At 35.2% G+C, this 22,848-nt stretch overlaps 1 protein-coding gene across 3 annotated transcripts in view; it reads left to right on the forward strand.

The window, feature by feature from the left end:
* FKBP15 (FKBP prolyl isomerase family member 15) overlaps positions 1-22,848 on the forward strand; it is an 88,986-nt gene that overhangs the window by 20,993 nt on the left and 45,145 nt on the right. For all 3 annotated transcript variants that reach the window (XM_051980014.1, XM_051980015.1, XM_051980016.1), the window contains 5 exons: positions 4,286-4,435; positions 7,376-7,444; positions 10,612-10,755; positions 14,849-14,991; positions 20,799-20,847. In XM_051980014.1, coding sequence (XP_051835974.1) covers positions 4,286-4,435; positions 7,376-7,444; positions 10,612-10,755; positions 14,849-14,991; positions 20,799-20,847 — 555 coding nt within the window. The remainder of the gene's footprint in view (positions 1-4,285; positions 4,436-7,375; positions 7,445-10,611; positions 10,756-14,848; positions 14,992-20,798; positions 20,848-22,848) is intronic.

The raw sequence follows: 22,848 nt of genomic DNA on the forward strand, positions 1-22,848 counted from the left end.
AATTGGGCATGCAATTAAAAAAGCTAGAAAAATAGCTTTTTTTAACCTCCGATTAAGTACCAAATTAGAAATTTTGAAAATCCAAGGAGAGATTAATAAAATGGAAAGTAAGAAAACTATTGAACTAATTAATATAACTTGAGTTGGGGTTTTTTGGGGGGAGAGGGAAACCCAATAAAATAGATAAATCTTTGGTTAATTTGATTAGAAAAAAGAAAGAAAAAACAAATTACCAGCATCAAAAATAAAAAGGGTAAACTTACCACCAATGAAGAATAAATTAAAGCAATAATTAGGAGCTATTTTGCCCAAGTGTATGCCCATAAATATGACAATCTAATTGAAATGGATGAATATTTACAAAAATACAAATAGCCCATATTAACAAAAGAGGAAATAAATTACTTAAATAACTTCATTTGAGAAAAAGAAATAGAGCAGGTCATCAGTGAGCTCCCTAAGAAAAAATTTTGAGAACCAGATTGATTTACAAGTGAATTCTATCAAACATTTAAAGAACAACTAATCTCAGTTCTATGTAAACGATTTGGAAAAATAGGCAAAAAGGAGGCCTGCTGTTGGAATACACGGGAGAGCTGTTAGAATACACAGGAACCATCTGATAGTAGCTGCTGAAGATCCAACCCAGAATGAATCTCCTCTTGTGAGAGGATGATACAAGGAGACTAAGAGGCAGTTGCTGTTCTCTGACCTCTCTGACTGAAAGGCTGTTGCGTTCTTTAACCTCTCTCCTCTTCCCTCTGCCTCCAATTTATCCCATTCCCAGTCCACAACACCTGTGTCAGCAAAGGCTGTCTTGCAACTCCTTCAGATGTTATAATCCACAGCTGTGGAGGCTCTGGGAACCCTTAACAGCTTGCCAAATTCCTTTTATGACACAATGATACTTAAACTAGGAAGAGCCAAAGCAGAGAAAGAAAATTATAGACCAGTCTCCCTAGTAAATATTGAGTAAAAATTTAAGTAAAATATTAGGAAAGAGATTATAATAGTTTCTCAGCAGGAAAATACACTTATTACCAAGTGGGATTTATACCAAGAATGCAGGGCTTAATTCAGTATAATAGAAACTGTTGGCATAATTGACCAAACCAACAGAAATCCTATGATAATAGTTGCAGAAAAATACAGCATCCATTCCCATTAAAAATACTAAAGAACATAGGAATAAATGGAGTTTTCCTTAAAATGATAAGCAGCATCTATCTAAAACCATCTGCAAGCATTATGTGGGAGAAGCCAGACACAGTCCTACTAAGATCAGGGGTGAAACAAGGATGTCCATTATCACCACTGTTATTCAGTATTGTACTAGAAATGTTGCTTTAGCAATTAAAAAAAAATAAATTAAAGGAATTAGAGCAGGCAATGAGGACATAAAAATTATCACTTTGTAGATAATATGATGGTATACTTAGAAAAATCAACCAAAAATCTACTTGGAACCATTAACAGTTTTAACATTGCAGGATATAAAATAAACCCACACAAATCATCAGCATTTCTATAATTTACTAATAAAGTCCAGCAGCAAGAAATAGAAAGAGAAATCCCATTTAAAATAACTATGGACAAAAGAAAATATTTGGATGTCTACTTGCCAAGACAAAGCCAGGAACTATGTAAACACAATCACAAAACACTTTTCACACAAAGTCATATCTAAACAATTAGAAGAATATCAAGTGCTTATGGGTAGGCTGAGTTAATAAAACTGGCCATTCTACCTAAATTAGTCTACTTGTTCAGTACCATACCATCAGACTGCCAAAAAAAATTTATTTTATAGTACTGGAAAAAACAATATCAAAATTTTCTTCTGGAAAAAGAAAAGGTAAAGATTATCAAGGGATGGCAGCTAGGTGGTGCAGTGGATAGAGCACTAGCTCTGAAGTCAGGAGGACACTTAAACTTCCTAGCTGTGTGACCCTGGACAAGTCACTTAACCCCAATTGCCTCAGCAAAAAAAAAAAAAAAAAAAAAGAATATCAAAGGAATCAATGAAAAAAATGCAAAAGATAGTGGCCTACAGCAGCAGTCATCAAAATCATCTGGTACAGGTTAAGAAATAGAGTAGTGGATCAGTGAGATAGGTTAAAAATACATGACACAATAGTCAATGATAATAGTAATTCTACATCTCATACCCGATATTAATATAAGTTCAAAATGGGTACATGATTTAGGCATAAAGGGTGGTACTATAAGCATATTAGAAAAGCAAGGAATAGTTCTTGCGATCTGATTCATAATGTTCTAGAAAACATTATGAAATGCAAAATGGATAACTTTGATTACATTAAATAAAAATGTATTTGCACAAACAAAACCAACGGAGCCAAAATTAGAAGAAAGCTGAGAAACAGTTTTTATAGCCAAAATTTCTGATAATGGCCTCATGTCTACAATATATAAAGAACTGAGTCAAATTTAATAAAGTACAAGTCATTCCCTAACTGATAAATGGTCAAAGGATATGAACAGACAGTTTTTAGAAGAAGAAATTAAAGGCATCTGTAGTCATATGAAAAACATGTTCTAAATCACTATTGATTAGAGAAATGCAAATTAAGATAATTCTGTGATATCATCTCACACCTCTCAGATGAACTAAGATGACAGGAAAAGATAATGATAAATGTTAGAGGGGGTGGGGAAAAATTGGGTCACTAATACATTGTTGATAGAGTTGTGAAATGACCCTACCCTTCTGGAGAGCAATTTGGAACTGGGCCCAAAGGGCTATCAAACTGTTTGATCTAGCAATGCCACTACTGGATTTGCATCTTAAATTATAAAAAGGAAAAGGACTTAACGTATGCAAAAATATTCATAGTAGGTTTTTTTTTTTGGCAGTTCTTTTAAAAAAATTCTTCTTAGCTTTTTATTATTATTTAACATTCACCCTTTCAAAAGCTTCTGTTCCAATTTTTTCTCCCTCCCTTGCCCCATCTCCTCTCTTAGTAAATAATCCAATATATATTAAACGTGCAATTCTTCTATATATATTTCCACAATTATGCTGCACGAGTAAAATTTGATCAAAAAGGAGGGAAAAAAGAGAAAGAAAACAAAAAGCAAGCAAACAACAAAAAAAAAAGTTGGAAAATACTTTGTTGTGATCCACATTCAATGCCCCCAGTCCTTGCATTTGCATATAGATGGCTCTCTTCATCACAAGTCTATTGGAATTAGACTGAATTACCTCATTGTTAAAAACAGCTACATCCATCTTCTTGTTGCTGTGTACAGTGTTCTCTTGGTTCTACCCACTTCACTTAGCATCACTTCATGTAAATCTGTCTAAGCCTTTCTGAAATCATCTTCCTGATCGTTTCTTAGAGAACTATAAATCTATAACATTAATATACCATTACTTATTCAGCCATTCTCCAACTGATATGCATCTATTCAGTTTCCAGTTCCTTGCCACTACAAAAATAGCTGCTTCAAACATTTTTGTAAATGTGGGTCTTTTTCCTTTTTTTATGAAATCTTTGGGATACAGGCCCAATAGAGACACTGCTGGACCAAAGGATATGCACAGTTTGTCTATATTAGCAGCTGTTTTTGTGGTCGCAAAAAGTTCAGAAGAGTAGATGCCCCCAAATTGGGGGATGGCTGAATAGTATATGAAATTATGGAATATTAGACCTGGAAAGATTTGCATGAATGAACTGATGCTGAGTGAAACAGAACCAAGAAAACATTGTCCATAACAACAGCAAGATTGTACAATGATCAACTATGACAGACTTGGTTCTTCTCAGTGGTTCATTGATCCAAGGCAATTCCAATAAACTGTAGATGGAAAATTTCAATTATATCCAGAGATATCTATGGAAACTGAATGTCAATAAATACATGCTATATTCACTTTTTTTTCTTCGGGGTTTTTTTTTTTCCCTCATGGTTTTTCCCTCTTATTTTCTGATTTTTCTCTCCCAACATGATTCATATGGAAATAGTTTTAAAAAAGTGCTTGTATAACCCCCCAAAAAATGGTTTAGATGTAATTGGGGAAAAGAAAGCAAAAGGAAAGAATCTGTGAAAAGAAAATACCTGTGGAAAGTTCCTTCAATAGGGATAGTGATTCAAGGCAGATTTTATTCTATTTTAAAGCAGTGATTGGATTTTTGCTGTCTTTTTGATTCTGAGTTTTAAAAAATGTTTTCTTGGTAGAAACAACTGTTGGGGGAAAGTAAGTATTAATTTAATATCTTCTATGTGCCCATTTTTGGTTTCTTTGATTTCCTTTTTACAGATATGCATTGCCAAATGTAACAGTGTATCCTCCTTGGAAGTTGTGATGAGCCAGGATCTAACTATAGGAGAGGGTCCAGGTGTTCAAGTTGGTGATTCTTTGGAGGTGGCCTATACAGGATGGCTCTTCCAGAATCATGGACTGGGCCAGGTAAGAATTTTTTATAAGTTGCTAATGGCAAATGATAAAATTCTTGGTTTTTTAAATTATAAGAATATATGTACATTATCTTCATCTTCATATTTGTTGTTAAGCATGTATTAATAAAATACTGAAATAAAACAGGTCTAGCAAACTCCCTTAGAGGAGGCACAGGGAAAATGGCAATAAATCTTCATATTACTGTATTTAACCTGTATTCCACTTAAGAGAAGACGACTGAACCATTCATTTATAATTTATCAATTTATTTATACAACTATATTGATTCATAGAATTTTGGAGCTCAAAAGATCTCAGAGGTCATCTAAGTCAACGTTAGGCAGCATTAACAATAATAATTCTCTTATATTCTGTGTTGACCAGACCCCATCTGAAGAATGGTGTTCAGTTCTAGATGCCACACTCTTTAAGAGGAGCATTTTCAAATAGGATGAAAACAGGGGAAGGTAGTGAGGTTGGTGAGGAGATGGAAAACCATCAAGCATGGCTAAAAGGATGAGGAATAGTTTTACAGTGAGATAACTATTTGCAAATAGAAATAGTTTTACTGTTTTAAATTTTTTATAGCAGTTTTCTCTTGTTCTCCGTTTCTTCCTTTCACATCCTTTTTGACAATCAGGAATAATTTCAAGAAAGGCCATTTGGAGAACATCAGACAGTGATCACAAATTTGAGTATTGTGACAGTATTTTCTTTCAGGGTTTTTTTTTGTTGTTGTTGTTTTTTGGGTTTTTTTGGCCTTTTTTCTGAGGCAATTGGGTTAAGTGACTTGCCTAGGGTTACACAGCTAGTTAGTATTAAGTGTCTGAGGCTAAATTTGAACTCGGGTCCTTCTGATTTCCGGGCTGGTGCTCTATCCACTGCGCCCCCTAGTTGCCCCATTTATAGTATTTTCTAAACAAAAAAGGATGGTTCTTTTACAGTCTCATTAAAAATACATTTGTTTGGAGAGGTAATTGGCTGAGAAAATATGTATTATAGGTTTCCTAAGCTGAAGAATTATAGCATAATCAGGCCCTGAAATGAATTGAACCAAGAACTTTGCATTTATATAGCTAGAAATGTCCTGGAAGAAGTGAGAAATAGTCATTTTGAACTCAAATCATTTTGGCATTCAAATTAAGGTTTTGAAAAGAGGATTAAATTATAAATTTAACCGTATTTTAAGATAATTGTAATTGTAAATAAATATAGAATGAACAGAATAAAGAGTTCCTTAATCTTAAAAAAAGAAGTTTATATTTGAGAAATTTAAAAAAAAAAACAACTTGTCAAGAGGATTGTATAGTGTTGTAGAAAGAGTGTTGCATTAGAATAAAAAAAAAACCTGGGTTCAAATACTGGCTCTTACTATATATGAGATCTTGGTCATTCACTAATCCCTAAGAAGCACCAAACCTAAGAACTAACTCTTGCTTTTAGAGGCAACTAGAGGCCTTTCCACCATTCCCTTTCCCCAGCTCTGCAGTCTAGCCCAGTTGACTTCCATACAGTTTTTTACATGGGATACTCTCTCTGCTGTTTAAGCCTTTGCATTTACTATGCCCCTTGCCCTACGGTGTCCTCCATTCTTATCTTTCCTTCTTAGGAACCCTATTTTTCTTTCAAGTGCACTTCAGCACCTTCTACAGAGACATTTTCTGGTCCCTCAATTGCTACTGTTTTCCTTGCAAATTAGCTTGTATGTTTCATGATGACAATGTGGTATAGTTAGATAGAAAGCTGGAAAGACCTGAATGGCTGCGAGTCTTGCTTGTTTCTCTTCAACAATGAGATGATTCACACCAGTTCCAATGGCCTTGTGATCAAAAGAGCCATCTACATCCAGAGAAAGGACTTCAGGAACTGACTGTGGTTCACGTGATAGCATTCTCACTCTTTTTGTTGTTTGCTTGCATTTTATTTTCTTCATTTTCTTTCCGGGTTTTGATTTGATTTTTCTTGTACAGCAATCTAATTATATAAATATGTATGCATACATTGGATTTAACTTATATTTCTACTATGTTTAACATATATTGGACTACTTACCATCTAGGGGAGGGAACTGGGAAAAGGGGGAGGGACTGGCTATTTATTTAATGTCATTGACTCCTCTACTTAATCTCCTCCCCTCCATTTCTATTGTAAATGCCTCTAGGAGGGCAGACAACTTTTCCTGGCTCTCTTAGTGTCTAATGGAGTGTTCTTAATTTTATGAATGCTAATTCTGACCTAAGATGCTGTAGTCCAAAACCTTTCTGTAGTAGTATATTTTAGAAAAATCAGGGGTTAGAGTTTTATGACTTATAGTCATGAAGTTATGAGACGGGGAAGGTAGATTTAGAAAAAATAGATGGCTATATTCAGGTGACTTTGTTCATAGATATCAAGTGGAATGGTTAAATGGTACAGATTTAGCTTTAAATATACTAGTGTATTGATTTCAATTTATAACAGATCCTAATGCTAAAGTAGCTCTCTTTCCATAGATTGGCTATAGGGTTTCTCTGGCCTATGTGATTTTACAGCTTTTGTATTATTAGTTACAATCTCATTTAATTACAGTCTTATTTAATATCTCATCAAATTTGGATACTCCTCAAATTTTTTTTTGTTTGTTTTTATCTTTGCTCCTCTTCCACACATGCAGCTTTTAAAATAGTGCTTTGCACTTCATGTGTTAAGGAAATGTTTGTTGATTGATATATACTTGTGTTTCTAAGTTTTGCTTTTTCAGTTTTTCTAAAATGTTGGCATAATATTGGCAGAGGTATTCAGTTTAATAGCATCTTTGAGAGCCAACTGAAACTGTACTGTGGATATTCCATAATCCTTGAACTATTTTTTCTATCATTGTTTGAGCTGATATTAAAACTTTGCTAATCTTAATTATTATTTTTTTATTGTTTGGGTCCTTAGTCATTGATTCTGTTCTCTTACATTTAGGTATTTGACTCTTCTGTTAACAAAGATAAACTCCTTCGATTAAAGCTGGGATCAGGAAAAGTCATTAAGGTAAAGTATTGAATTATACTGAAATGAGTTTAAAAGCTGGCAGGACATTCCTTTCCCTTCCATTTCACATATAGAAATACTGAGGCATAGAAAAATGATTTGGCCAAAGTCACACAATAATTAATGACAAAACAAAGCTAAGAACCTAAGTCTCCTATTCTCCTAGTCAGTGCCTCTTCTACTTTGTCATACTGATTGTTTCCCTCTTTGAATCTGTGAACAATTGTGGGACTCATTTAAAAAGTTTGCTTCTATGTTCCAATCTGTCATATTTCTGATGACTATCCTAAAAGGCTTCTTTAGCAACTAGGAGGGGGAGAGGGAAATCTTTGAATTACTACATACATTTTCTTAAATGTTACCTTTAAGATAATATACAAAAAAGAAAGTTCATCAAAGTTTTCACTTCTCTTGTCTTTTTTCCTTTCTCCCCTGGGGGAAACTCTTCTAACTCAATCTTTATCAAAAAGCTACTGAGGAAGAATGGGAATTCTTTAGAAAAATATTTCAAAGCAAGATAGATTTCACCTGTCTGGCATTCCTTAGCATTGGCTAGAAGTACTGAAGGTATGTTGGTGGAGGGTAAGGCCCTTCCTGGGTATTTTTTTGGGCCCATATTCATAGTCTAACTTTGGTGCATGGCCAGATCACTACTGAACTCTTGCCCCTAGTTCTTTATTTCTCTGCGTTATTACTATAAGCAGGTAATTTTTCCTAATCATGGAAGGCTTGTTTTTAACAGTATATATTAGATTTACCAGATCTATTAGAAAATTTTAAAAAAATGTCTAGAAAGTCCACTTTCAGTAACTGCTCTCTTAGGCCCATGAAGACCTAGATGACTTTTGGAGGTCTCCTCTTGGCTTTGGTACTCTGCTGCTAGAAGTCATCCTCTGCTCCTGACTATCTGTCACCTCACATATCCAGTCTGTTACCAAGACCTATCATTTCACCTTTATAATGTCTTTTGAATATATTCTTTTCACACTGACAAGACCACTGTCTTGTTTCACACTGGCACTTTATCTCCTCTTGCCTGGGTTATTCCATGCCTTGCTGATAAGTCTTTTTTTTTTTTTTAATTTTATTTTATTTAATAATAACTTTGTATTGACAGAATCCATGCCAGGATAATTTTTATACAACATTATCCCTTGCAATCGCTTATGTTTCGTTTTTTCCCCTCCCTCCCTCCACCCCCCCCCCCAAGATGGCAAGCAGTCCTATATATGTTAAATATGTTGCAGTATATCCTAGATACAATACATATTTGCAGAACCGAACAGTTCTCCCGCTGCACAGGGAGAATTGGATTCAGAAGGTAAAAATAACTCGGGAAGAAAATCAAAAATGCAAATAGTTCACATTCATTTCCCAGTATTCCTTCTTTGGGTGTAGTTGCTGATAAGTCTTAATGATCTCTTGTAGAATACTATCTAGACTCTTTTTTTGGTCATGGCCTTCAGATAGGTCAATAACTTTTATATTTTCACTTCTGGATCTATTTTCCAGGTTGACTGTTCTTCCAATGAGGTATTTCACATTTTCTTCCATTTTTTCATTCTTTTTAGTTTGATTGATTCTTGCTGTCTCGCAGCATCATTAGCTTCCATTTGCCTTGTTCTAGTTTTTAATGTATGATTTTCTTCAGTTAGCTTTTGTATCTCTTTTTTCCATTAGGTTTATTCTACTGTTTAAGGAGTTGAATTTTTTTCCTTTCTTTTCTAAGCTGTTGACTCTCTTATGCATACCTCTCATTTCCTTTCTCATTTTTTTCTTCTACCTCTCTAAAGAGGTAGACATAAAGACTTTTATGAGCGCTTCTAAGAAGCTTCTTTGGGCTTGAGACCAATTCATATCCCTCTTTGAGATTTTTTCTGTAGACATTCTATCCTCATCTGAGTCTGTGTTTTGATCTGCCTGTCACCATGGTAGCTTTCTATGGTCAAGATTCTTTTCTGTTTCTTGCTCATTTTCTTTCTTTTTCTTTTGGTATTTCTTCTTTTTTTACTTTTAAGGTGGAGCTCTGCTCCTAGAGTATAAGAGGGTGCTGTCCCAACCTTTCTTTGCAGCTCTGAGCCTTGGCTTTGAGCACAGGGGCCCCTTGTGTTTCCAGGAGGTAGCTTTGCCTGCTCTGTTTTGAAAACAGCCTGGTTTCCCAGAGTTTGCCTTCTGAGTTGGAACTGGAGGCTGCCCCATTGATCATGTAAACTGCTCCTCTACTGTAGAACCAGGACTGAGGGTCTTAGTTCTTGATTTCCTGTGATTAAGACCATCTCATCAGTTTTCTCAGGGTCCCTTTTTACCTCAGTGAAATTGACCTTTCCAATCTATTTTGAGCTGGAGAGTGGTTTCATTCCATCAGACTCTCTTCAGAGACTTGGTTTCATGTGATTTTCAAGAGAAACTGGGAGAGTTTGAATAGCTTCTTGACTTTACTTTGCCATTTTGACTCCACAAGCTTGCTGGTAGATCTGCCTGCCACAGTTCTTTCATTACTTCATTCTCTCCCCTATTCAGCAACTAATGTAAATTTTCTAAAGTGGAGGTGCAACCATATCACCCCAATTCAGTAAACTCCAGTGGCTCTCTGTCATCTCTAGATTCAACTATAAAATTCTCTTTTTTGGTATTCAAATTACCTGATACCTTCTTTCTTTTACCCTACACACCTTTCCAGTTTTTTTTTACACCTTATCACTTTCTTCCTCTGGGTATTCTTTGATCCAGGGATGTTAGCCTCCTTACTGTTCCTGGAACAACACACTCTATTCCCCAAATCTGGAATTTTCACCAGCTGTCTCCTATGCCTCTAACACATTTCCTTTTCATTTCCATCTTCTGGCTTCTCTGATTTCTTTAAAGTCCCATCTTAAATCCTATCTTCTTCAGGAAACATTTATTAATTTGTCTTAATTCTAGTCCCTTCCTTGTTGAATTATTTCCAGTTTATTTTGAATATAGTTATTTTTATGTTGTCTGCCCCTTTAGGCTATAGATTTTTTGAGGACAGAGACGGGCTTTTGCCTTTTTATTTACAATGTCTCCAGAGCTTAGTACAGAGCTCAGCACCCATTAGGCACTTAATAAATGGTTATTTACTGACTGATTATTATTAAGACAATTCATGCCAGCTAATCTTGAATCTTGTGTTCTGATCTCCAAAGGGCTGGGAAGATGGAATGCTTGGCATGAGGAAAGGAGGAAAAAGACTTCTCATTATTCCTCCATCATTTGCTTATGGCTCTGAAGGTATAAGTGGACATATTCCATCAGATTCAACCCTGATATTTGAGATGCAAGTCAAAAGGGTAAGTGAAGCACTACTAGATGTTACCTTGATAGGCTTTCATTTTCCTCTGTTCTAGAGAGATCCTTCAACATGTGTCAGTCAACTTGCATGTATTAGGCAACTATTAAATGCTAAGCACTATGCTAGGTGATGGAGATAAAAGTACAAAGAATGAAACAATCCCTTTTCTCTAGAAACTTACATTGTTTTATTTTTTCATTTCATTTTTTTTATTTTTGGTTGGGGATGAGGTAGAGGGAAAAGGGGCCAATCAGGGCTAAGTGGCTTGCCCAGCTAGTAACCATTATGTTCTAGTAAGCTTACATTCCAATGGGCAAAGAAACAAGATATATAAAAATATATAAAGTATACAAATAAAGTGAATAAATACAAATATTTTCAATGAAGTTTGAGAGGAAGAGCACTAGCAGTTGTAAATATCTGGAAAAGTTTTTCACAGGTAATGATGCTTGAGATATATCGTAAAAGAGAAGAGAGACTCTGTAAACTGAAATTAGGCACGAGATGAGAAGTATGGTATCATGTATGCAGAACAGAGAGAAAGCCAGTTTGACTAGATGACTATATGGGAAGGGGAATATCCATTGAGATTGGAAAGATAAATTGAGATCTGGTGGTAAAGGGCTGAGGTCCTTATATTTTATCCTGAAGATAATAGGGAGTCTCTGCTGATGATGGAATAGGTAGTCTCATGGTCACATCTATCCTTATGGAAAATTATTTTGGCCCAGTATGTAGGATGGACTGGAGTAGGGAGAGACTTGAACTGAAGAGACAAAATAGAAATAGTAATAATCTAGTCAAGAAGGCCTGAACCATGGTGATAGCTGTGTGAATCAGAAAAAGACAGATAAAGGAAATGTTGACAAATAGTAAAATTTGGCAACTGATTGGATATATGGGGTGAGGGAGAGTGAGGAAACAAGGCTTGCCAAGGTTATGGACCTAGGAGATTAGAAGATGCTGATTCTTTCAACAGAAAAAAAAAATGGGAGGAAGGGTTTAGGAGGAAAGAAAATGAATTCTGTTTTAGATATAGTAAATATGAAGTGTCTTTGGGAGTTTGAAATATCTGTTAGGTAACTGCTCAAACTGAAGCTCAAAGGAGAGACCGGGACTGGATATATAGGTCATTGAGTCATCTACATAGAAATAGGAATTAAATCTCAGAAAACTGATGGGGTAACTTTCATGTGTAGAAGAAGAATAAGCAAAGTCTCTTACAGCTTTGGGAAACACTCACGGTTTGTATGTGATACGGATAATGAGTCAAGTAAAGGAAAATGAGAAAGAACAATCAGACAAAACAAGACCAGGAGAGGAGTGCCAGGAAAACCTTGAGGAGAGAGTATCCAGGAAGAAAGGACTGTCAACAGTGTTCAATGCAGCAGTCAGGTTGAAAACGATGAGAGCTGAGAAAAGAGTCATCAAATCTGTCAGTTAAGAGATCATTGGTAATTTTGAAGAGAGAAGTTTCAGTTCATTGGTAATGGTAGAATCCACATTGCAAAGAATTGAGAAGTAGTAAGATGAGAGGAAACACAGCAAGTATCAGCAAAAATTTATTAAGCACTTACTGTTTTCTAGGAATTATGTTAAGTACTGAGGTTACAAAGGCAAAAACATGATCAGTGTCTTCAGGGAGCGTGAATTTTAGTGGAGGAAAAATCTTGCAAATAACTTTATATTAAGAATAGCTAGAAGTTGATCTCAGAAGGCAAGTATGACCAGGAGGAAGAATGAAGAAAGACTCCTACAGTGGGATTCGAGCTGAGTCTAGAAAGAAGTCAGGAAGCCCACAAGGCAAACATGAGGGAGGAACATTTCAGTCCTAGGGTTCAACCAGAGAAAAATACAGTCAGGAGATGGAGGTTTAGATATGCAGGATTGCAAAAGGCATCTTTTACGAGGTTGCAAAATATGTAGAGGGGAATAATATATAAGAATACTAAAAAAAGACAAAGTATTGAAGGATGTTAAATGTACTTGAGGTGATGAAAGCCAAGACTGGGATGATTGCCATATGGGTGGAGAGAAGGTGATATAAGGGAGTTGAAAGTACAAATGACAAGTCTTGGCATCAGATTGGATATGTAGAATGAGTACAAGAGAGTATTCAAGGATGAAATTGTAAGCCTTGGGTCATCTGAGAAGGTGTTGGTTTTTTTCAGCAGTAATAGGGAAATTCTGAAGAAAGATTTGGAAAGAATAGTAACAAATTGAGTTTTGGATAGATTGAGTTTGAGAATGTCTATGGACAACCAATTGGAAATGTACAAGAGACTGTTGGTGATGGGAGAATGTAACTCAGGAGAAAAATTAGGGGTAACGATAGAGACATATTTATCTTTACTTTAAATATATATATATGAAATTGTAAATAAATATGTAATTATATCTATCTATCCATCTATCTACTGGGAATCATCTGCACAGATTAAACCCAGATAAGTAAGTATAACTTAAAAGGAGACTGAGAGTAGTCAAATCAGCAGAGAGAGCAATGTCATGAAAATCTAGAGAGGAGAGAGTATCTAGGACATGAGAGTGATCAACAGTATGGAAAGTTGCAGAGATCAAAAAGGATGAGAAGAAAAGAATTAGATATAGTGAATAAAAAATCATTTGTGGCTTTGATGAGAGAAGATGATTGTTGATGAGAGATGAGAGATGAGAGATGATGAGAGAACAGATTGTTGAGGAAAGTGTAAACCCTTACCACAGAAGAGTACAATTTGAGACTATGTAACATACATTATTATGGGGCTTAATTAGCTCTAATTAGCAGTGTGTGCATAGGAGCAAAGGTGGCAGGGGTCTTTAAAGAGCACCAGAGGACACAGTTCAGAAAGTAGTGTAGAGCAGCTGCTCCTCGCTTTAAAATGTCGTTGGGAAATTTGTAACAGAATAAATAAAAATGCAATACATTTTTACTGTAGGCTCACAAGCATCCATTTCTAGTTGAGTTTCACAAACCTGGTTGAACTGATCCAGGAGAACATCACGTTAGGAAAGGAAGAAGAGTGCAGGGAATGAAGGAGTAATAAACTAGGAAGGAGACAAAGGATGGAGACCAGGAGAGCCCAGTGAGGACAAAAAATAGTAGTGTACTTAGAAAAGGGAGAAGAAATAAGGAATGATGGCTTCAGGAAAGGGGAGAGGAACATGTAGCATGTTTGAAGGCAGGAAGGAAGAGTAATTTCAGTAAGGAGAAATTAAATTCTAGAGAGAGAAAGGGATGATTGAAGATACAGACTGCCAAAGAAGACAGAAAAAGGAGGATTAAATGCCTAAATAGAAGGCTTGGCCTTGGCAAGAAGGGACCCCTCTTTGTCAGGTTCTTGAGGAAGGGAAAAGATTGTGTCAAAAATTTGGAGATGAAAAGAATAGGAAAAAGGGAGCTTTAACTTTTTTAGGAAGTAAGAAGCAATTGCATTCCTAGACTGAGAGAGGCAAAGGATGGGGAGCTCAAGAGAGCAGTGTGGAGAAAAGCTTCTGTGGGGAGTATAGGAATCGACTAGAGAGGAATTAAAAGATTAACTGGATCCTTTAACTGGATTTTTAGTTGAGGTTGGTTAATGAATTCATGTTAAATATGATAAATTCATGATAAACCACAGTTGTTGAATAGCAAACAGCTGAATCTTCCTACTTCTACCTTGAATTTGAAAAAAATGGACTGCAACATATTAAATTCTCATCTATTTTTAGAAACAGATTTTATTTGTTTCTCCAGAGACATCTTCTCCTATTCTGAAATACTGTTCTCTCTCTCCTCTCGCCCTCCTAACTCTAAAACTTGAAGATTTTTCTCTTCCTTGTCACAGTGTAACTCCAGGAGACACATCTGTCTCCTGCTCCCACCTTACTTCTCTGGAAGACTTACCCTTGCACATCATAGAACCCCAGACTATGAGAACTAGGGGAGATCTCTGAAGCCAAGCAACTGCTTTTCATCTCCTCTCTTTACCATTACATTTAAGCAAATTATGGCTAATGGTATAAATTAAACCACATTGATTTGCTCAAGACCAGTGGACAGTTCAGTCAAGAAAAATTATTCTATCCTGTACTGATTATTCTTTCCTTAGGTGAAATTTGCCAAAGATTCTGGCTCTGATGGGCACAGCATTAATTCCCATGATTCTGCAACTCCTTCTCCAACACCTGGTGCTGATAACTTTAGTGCTGAACCAGTATTACTGCCACCTACTGCAGTGCCTTTTAAACCTGGGTAAGAAACTGGAACTTAACCAGCTCTTTCAACATCAAAAAAAAAAATAATCTAGGAGGAAATTCTCTACCAGGTTTAGAGAGGCATGTTATCATACACTTATGCATACACTTTGGAATGTTGCCATAAGTAACATTAGTAGAATTTGTGGAAGTGTGGACATTTTAGTCACTTAGCAGTTAGCAAAATTCCAAATTTCTTTTCAAAATAACTAGATCCATCCAAATGTATATTATTGTATATTTCTCTCTACAAATTCGACAATATTAAGTTTATCTTTTGTCCTCTTTAGCAACTTGATATAATTAGGTATATAGATTTACATTTCTTTTTAAATGATTTGGAGCCATTTTTCCTATAATTGTTAGTAGTTTGTCACTTGTTTTTTGAGAACTATTTGTTCATACTTTTTGACCACTTATTTATTGATGAATGGTTCTTGTTCTTATATGTTAATATTAGTTCTGTCCTTGTATGCATACATACATACTCCATGGTTGGGTATGTGTGTGTGTGTATGTGTTTACAATGTCACAAAAGTATTTTTTCTTTACTAAAAAGATTTTGTTGATGTCTTTTGCTTTTTTATGTCCTCATAGTTTTCCCTCTCCCAACCTCTCCCAGAAAACTGTCCTCCTACAACAAGTACTATTTTTAAAGACAAAAAAGAAAAGGAAAAAAAAAAATCACAATGGATTAATACATAAAAGAAGTTCTAAAATATGTACAATATGCAGCATCTATAGGTCTACTACTTCCATGAAGGGGTGGGTTGGAAGTATCCTCTTATGGGCCTTCTTTCAAGTCATGCTTCATCTCTATAATTTTGCCAATTTCACCTTTGATTTTTGTGTGTTTGTGTATAGTTTTTTCCATTTACATTGTTCTCATTGTCAGCTTTTTTTCTTATCTTTGCTTATTTTACTCTAGATCAGTTCATGTAGATCTTTTGATGTTTCTCTGTATTAAACATATTCCTCATTTCTTATAGCACAGTTATAATTCCATTAATTCATGTATCACAGTTGGTTTAGTCTTTCTCCACTTGATGGACATCAAATACATTTCTAATTCTTAACTATTATAAAAGATTCTATACCAGCCCTGAAGTCAGGAGGATCTGATTTCAAATCTGGTCTCAAGACACTTAACACTTCCTAGCTGTGTGACCCTGGGCAAGTCACTTAACCTTAATCTCAATTGCCTCAACAACAACAACAAAAAAAAAAATTCTGTTTTGAGTATTTTGGTGTATATGAGGTCTTTTCTTATTATTAGTGACTACCTCAGGGTATAAGTCTAGTGATGGAAGTTCTGATCCAAAGAGTACTTTTTATTTGCATAACGAAGATTTTTCTCTTCATTTTTTTATCCTACATGCATTAATTTTGTCTATGGAGAAACTTTTCAGTTTCATGTAATTAATTATCTTTTATAATTGCCTTTATTTCTTATTCATTAAAAATACTTTACCTAAGAATGTCCTAATCATAATCTGCTTCTCTTTTAATATTTTTGTTGTATCATCAGTAATATTAAGTTGAAATCTCTTGTGAACTGTGGTGTAACTTGTTGGTGTAAGCATCCTTTCTTCCAGATTGCTTTACATTTTTCCTAGAAGTTTTTATATCTCCATATTAAATAAGGAGGGCAACTATATAGAAGAATAGAGAGAGTGCTGAGCCTGGAATCAGGAAGACCTGAGTTCAAATCCAGCTTCAGATACTTACTTTGTTTCAGCTTCTCCATCTGTAAAATGAGTTGGAAAAAGAAATGACAGACTGCTCCAGTATCTTTGCCAAGAAAATCTCTCAAAAAGGGACCATGTAGAATCAGATATGACTGAAATGACTAAATAACATTAAATAGGAAGTTATTTCCCAAATAAGAATATTTTCATGTTTGTCAAACATTGGGTTATTTATTAAAGTAATAAGTTTTGCTGATTTTTCCTTAACTATTCTGCTCTACTCATCAGTTTTTCAGATTTTAAACCCATACTGAATAGTTAATTTGGTGATTCTTGCTTTATAGCATAATTTGAGGTCTTAAAGACTTCAAAAAATTATTTTCTTTGAAATTCTAGACTTTTGTTCCTCCAAATGAATTTTGTTGGTTTGGTAAAAAATTGCCAACTATAAAGAACCAAATGAAAGATTGCTTCAAATCACAAATAATAGAAGAAATATAAATCAGAATAATTTGAGGTTTTACCTTATACCCACTATATTTGCAAGGATGTCAAAGGATGGGAATAGTCAATCTTATGAGCTCATGGAAAGACAAGCAGAGTAATATACTGGGAAAGCTACGAATTGGTTCAACAATTTTGGAAAGCAATTTCTAATTATGCTAAAGAAAATAAATAAAATATCTGTCCCTTTGACCCAGAGATAAAGTCAGAGAGAGAAAGAAATATTCCATTTATGTCAAAATATTTATAGTAGAATTTTCTGGAGTTGCAGAGAACTAGCAACAAAGTAGATATTTGTCATTTGAAGAATTGATAAATGAATTGTAATATTATGAATGTGGAGAATTTAGAAACTCATGGGAAAACATATGAAGTTACTAGGTAGAACTAGAAAAATGCCATATGCAATGACTTCAATAAAATAAATAGAAAAGAGTAAAGGAAAATCAAAACTAAATTTTGAGTAATTATAATACCTATTTATGTTGTCTCTGAAGTTGAGAGATGAAAATTCACCTCCTTCCTCTCTTTACTGTTGAACTACAAGTGTGAAGCCCTATGTTGTCAGGCTCTGTTCTTGTGTTTGTTATTTTTGCTGAACTGTTTTCTTTCCTCTATATTATTCTTTGTTATAATTGTTGATTCTTTGGAAAAGACAGGAAAGGGAGAGAAAAAAATGAAGGTGATATAAAAGTCGTTAACACATTTTTAAAAAATAGAATTTTTAGCTTTAATAGCAGCATCTTGACCTGTCACCTTCAGAAACTTTAAGGAATAAGAATTCCTTTACCTAACTTTTATCTGTTAAAGTGGTTCAGAAAAAGATGGAGAAATGCCAGGAAGTTGCCTGAACTCTCCCCACATTCCCATGGGAACAATGTTAAATCAACCCTCTTAAACAGATTCTGGAGTGATGGAACCTGCAAAAAGACAGACTGAAACAATTTTCCTGCTTAAAATAATTTAGGACTTCAGAAAAGGTGTGTCTCATTTGGGTAAAAGAGGAGCACAGCCTAGCACTAACAGTGTCTGGGCAGGCCAATGGAAGGCTCTTACCCACAGCACAGATAACAACTAGGTCCCTTGGGTCTCACTCAGCAGGCCAGTGGCAAAGCAGGCCAATGGTGGAGCCGCCAGCCCCAGTCACCAGGCAGTAACAGTCATGACTTGGCATAGTGAGCAAGTCAATAGCATCTGAGGTCCCAATGATCAAAGCTGGCAACCAGACCCCTGGCCCTGAGCACAAGAGAACTGGGACAGTGCCCCAGTATCCCAAGAACAGAGCTCAACTTTAAAAGCCACAAAATAGGCCAAAAAATGAGCAAGAAACAAAAAAAAAATCTTGACATAGAATTGACCAATACAATTGGCTAAATTGGGGAAAAATTCACTGGGAAAAAAACAGCTTCAAAATTAGAATTAGCCAAATGGAAACACTAATTGAAGAAAACAATTGTTTAAAAATTAGAATTGAATAAATGGAAACTCATGATTCTGAAATACCTCAATAGAAAAACAAACAACTGGCCTGGAAATTAGATCCAGGAGAGACAATTTAAGAGTTATTGGACTAGAGTGGATGCTCTATCTATAGGGGAATGGCTATCTATCAATAGGGGAATGGCTGAATAAGTTGTAGTATATGAATGTAATGGATTATTATTGTTCTATAAGAAATGATGAGCAGGCTGCTTTCAGAAAAGCCTGGAAAGACATGAATTGATGCTTAATGAAATGAGCAGAACCAAGAAAGCATTGTTCATAGTAATAACAAGATGACATAATGATCAACTGTGATGGACTTAGTTCTTCTTAGCAATATGGTGATTCAAGACAATTTTAATAGGCCTGAAATGGAAAATGCCATCCTCATCGAGAAAGAGAACTATGGAGACTGAATATGGATCAAAACCTAGTATTTTCACCTTTTTTTGTTTGTGTGTTTGCTTTTTCTTTCTTGGATTTTTCTCTGATTTTTCTTGCACAATATGAAAAATATAGAAATATGTTTAAAAGAATTATTTGTATTTAATTAACCAATATCAGATTTCTTGCTATCTTAAAGAGGAGAGAGGTAAGGAAGGGAAGGAGAAAAATTTGGAACACAAAAACAAAAATAAATATTGAAAACTCTTTGTGTGTATTTGGAAAAATAAAATACTGTTGAGGGGTAAAAATTATTGGACTACCTGAAAGCCGTGATCAAAAAAAAAAAGGGGAGAGAGAGAGAGACTGGACATCATCTTTCAAGATAATATCAAGGAAAACTGCTTTGATATCCTAGAACCATAGGATAAAATCAATAGTCATTGAAAGATCTACTAATCATCTGCTAAAAGAAACCCCAAAATGAAAACTCAAAGGAATGTTGTAGTTCAATTCCAGAATGATCAGGTTAAGGAGAAAATACTGCAAGCAGCCAGAAAGAAATATTGAACAGCAAAGTCAAGATTTCCCAAGACTTCTACAAGATTGGAGGGCATGAAATCAACTATTCAGCAAAATTGAGCATAATGTTTCAGAGGAAAAGATGGACATTCAATAAAAAATGGGTACTTTCAATCATTTCTGATGAAAAGACCAGAGCTGAACAAAAAATTTAATCTTCAAATACAAGACACAAGAATAGTATATAAAGGTAAACAAGAAAGAAAAAAATAGTTATTCAAAGGTTAAGTTGTTTATATTCCTACACAGGAAGAAGATTCTTGTAACTCTTGAGAATTGAGAACAATTAGACAGAATATTAGACAGAGGGTATCAGAATAAGTTGACTGATGTGGTGATGTAAAAAGGAAATTAAAAGGAGGAAAGGGCAAAGAAGAAAAGGAAGGCAAATTGGGGTAAGTTACATCACATGAAGAGGCACAAAAGATCTATTATACTAGATGGAAAGAAGAGAGGGGAATGAACATCGTTTGAACCTTAATCTCATCAGATTTGGCCAAAGAGGGAATAACATACATACTCAATTGAATATAGAAATTTGTCTTTTCCGATAGAAAAGTAGGAAGAGAAAGGGGAAGGAAAATGAAGTGGATAGAAGAGAGAACATATTGACAAAGAGGGTGGTCCAAAGCAAAATACTGATGAGGAGGGACAGGGTGAAAAGAGAGAGAAAAAAAGTATGAACAGGGGAAAAATGTATGCTTACATGAATAAAATGGAGAGATTAGTGAATTGTGCATGCAACTTAAACTAGAAAAAGAACCATTTTAAAACTCCCAATTAAATACCAAATTAAAAAGTCTGAAAATCAAGAGATTAATAAAATTGAAAGTAAGAAAGCTATTGAACTAATAAATAAGGCTAAGAGTTGGTTTTATTAAAAATAAATAAATAAATAGATAAGCTTTTAATTAATGTGCTTAAAAAGGGGAAAGAAGAAAACCAAATTACTAGTATCAGAAATGAAAAGGGTAAACTTAGCACTCAAGAAGAAATTAGGAGCTATTTGCACACTTGTATGCCAGTGAATCTGACAATCTAATTGAAATGTGATGAATGTTTATAAAAATATAAACTGCCCAGATTAGCAGAGGAGGAAATAAAGAAGCCAAGTATAATTTGAATTCATCTTGTCTCTCACTGTATATGTGTTGTTTCCTTTCAGAGAGCCAGCTGTTCGAACCAAGTCAAACTCCATCAGTGAACAACTTTCAGTAAGTTATATTAAGCGCTCTAAGCTCGGCCCAGTGAAATCTGTTTGTGTTATTTTTATATATGTATGTAATATAACATTTCACATCATTGAATTTATGAGCTGAAATTGTGATGTCCAACTGTTAGTTTGTCTTGTATATACTATATGAGAGTTTTATGGGGGAGTGGGAGTATCTGGATATCTTTGGAAAGTATTAGTAATCTTTATAAAAATGAGGATGACAGCTAAAGGAGAAAATTTTAGAGAAAACATATAAGGGTAGCAAAATAGATTTTGAACATGACATTATTTTCAATATGTTATTAAAGGAGAATCTCAAGGTTGGAAAAGAATGTGTCTGAGGAGGATTTGGTTGGGAGAAGCTTGATTATCCTCTTGAATTTAATTATTTTATGCTTCAATTAAGAAAAGGTAAAATTGCTAGATATAAATGTGATCCCTCATGTTATTCTTAGAAGCATTTATGATGTGATCTATGATGTGAGATTTGGCACCAAATGATGGCAGATACCAAAAGTTGGGATTCAGTCATGTGAAGAATTCATAATGGCATTCTCTTTGGCAAAAGGTAGATTTGTTTAGGAAAATAGGTTACAGACAAAATGAAAGGATACGATAGATAAACTGAGAATGCTAAGTATAAAATAGGATTAGAGAGAATATGAAAGACAAGTTCCTCAGTGGAACTCAAAATTACCTAGTAGAAAGGGGAGTACCCCATGAGGTTGGGGCATGTCCTTAGCTGGCAGGCTAAATCCTGAAAAGTACTTGGCATCCTTAAAGAGTTAGTTAGTTGTAAGGAAAATGGGATTGGGAAACATAATGGAGTTAGGGGAGATACCATATGGCATAAAGAAAGGGGAGAAGGAAAAAGAAAAACTCCCCAAAAGAGGGCTGTTACTATGGCATGGGCTACAAATTGTTTTATAGGGAGAATTTATCCTCAGGGTCTTACATAACTTGTATTTCTGACTGGATTATCTCCAGAGGGTAGGACTAAGGAACTGATCTCTATTTTGGGAGCCTTCTTCCTGCCTGCCCTAGGGAATAATTTTTATCAATTCTTCAGTTTCTCTCTGCCCACCACACCCACCATTCAGGACCCCATCAATTGCATTTGTTCCTTTTCTCGTGTCCTTCTTTTTACTCACTTTTTGAAGATTCTGAACATTTTCCCTTTAAATTAATTGTCTTCCAGTATTTAAAGAAGTTTTAGATTTCCAAAAGGACAACTCAGTTTAATTTCTTTAGAGTAAGGATTTCCCTTGTTGAAGGGACCACAAGAGGTTGGGGTCCCAAAAAGAACAGAAGCACTCTAAGGTCAGGGGACTTTAAAATTATTGCCAAATTCATTTGGGGCCAAAGGGATGGAGATCTCATCTTCTGGAGCTGCTTCATGCTGATAAGGAGTGTAGAGCTGGCCTTGTCTAGTGGGGTCCAAACTGAATAGGGGAGGCATGAGACTTGAAGATGGCAACAACATTTAAGAGATGCTGACTGTTACAATCATTTAGTAGATGGTATTCAGGTTGAACAAGTAATTGGAAATTTATAACTTGGAATCTGGAGGAAACAAATCTCACAAGTAAGTTAAAAATGCAGGGGCTAAATATGAACAAAAAGGTGACAACAAAAGCAGTTTGAAGCCCCTGCAAGGAGGCACATATAAAATAAAATTAACAACCCTTTCAGAATTTACTTGGGCACAAACTGGGCAGACAGATCTATTTGTTTCTCCTAGCTTGTGACCCATGTGAAAATAGTTTCAGAAGGATTTGGAGAACATTGTTTCCCAAGTTAGTAGCTTGGTGTAGACCAAAGAGAAGTTTTCACTGTCTGGTCTCTGGGATTAGAAACTGGCCTGAAGGTGTTTGAAACCATTCCAAAAGACAAAGGTGTATCCCTTTTCTTTAGCATGTTCCTCGGAGCTATGAGGGAGTGTAGAAGTTGGAGAGTTGGGGAATTAAAGGTGCCATGGCCAGGGGCAAATAGACTGCAG

The sequence above is a fragment of the Antechinus flavipes genome, chromosome 2, assembly GCF_016432865.1.
Source record: "Antechinus flavipes isolate AdamAnt ecotype Samford, QLD, Australia chromosome 2, AdamAnt_v2, whole genome shotgun sequence".
In the NCBI taxonomy this organism is placed as follows: Eukaryota; Metazoa; Chordata; class Mammalia; order Dasyuromorphia; family Dasyuridae; genus Antechinus; species Antechinus flavipes.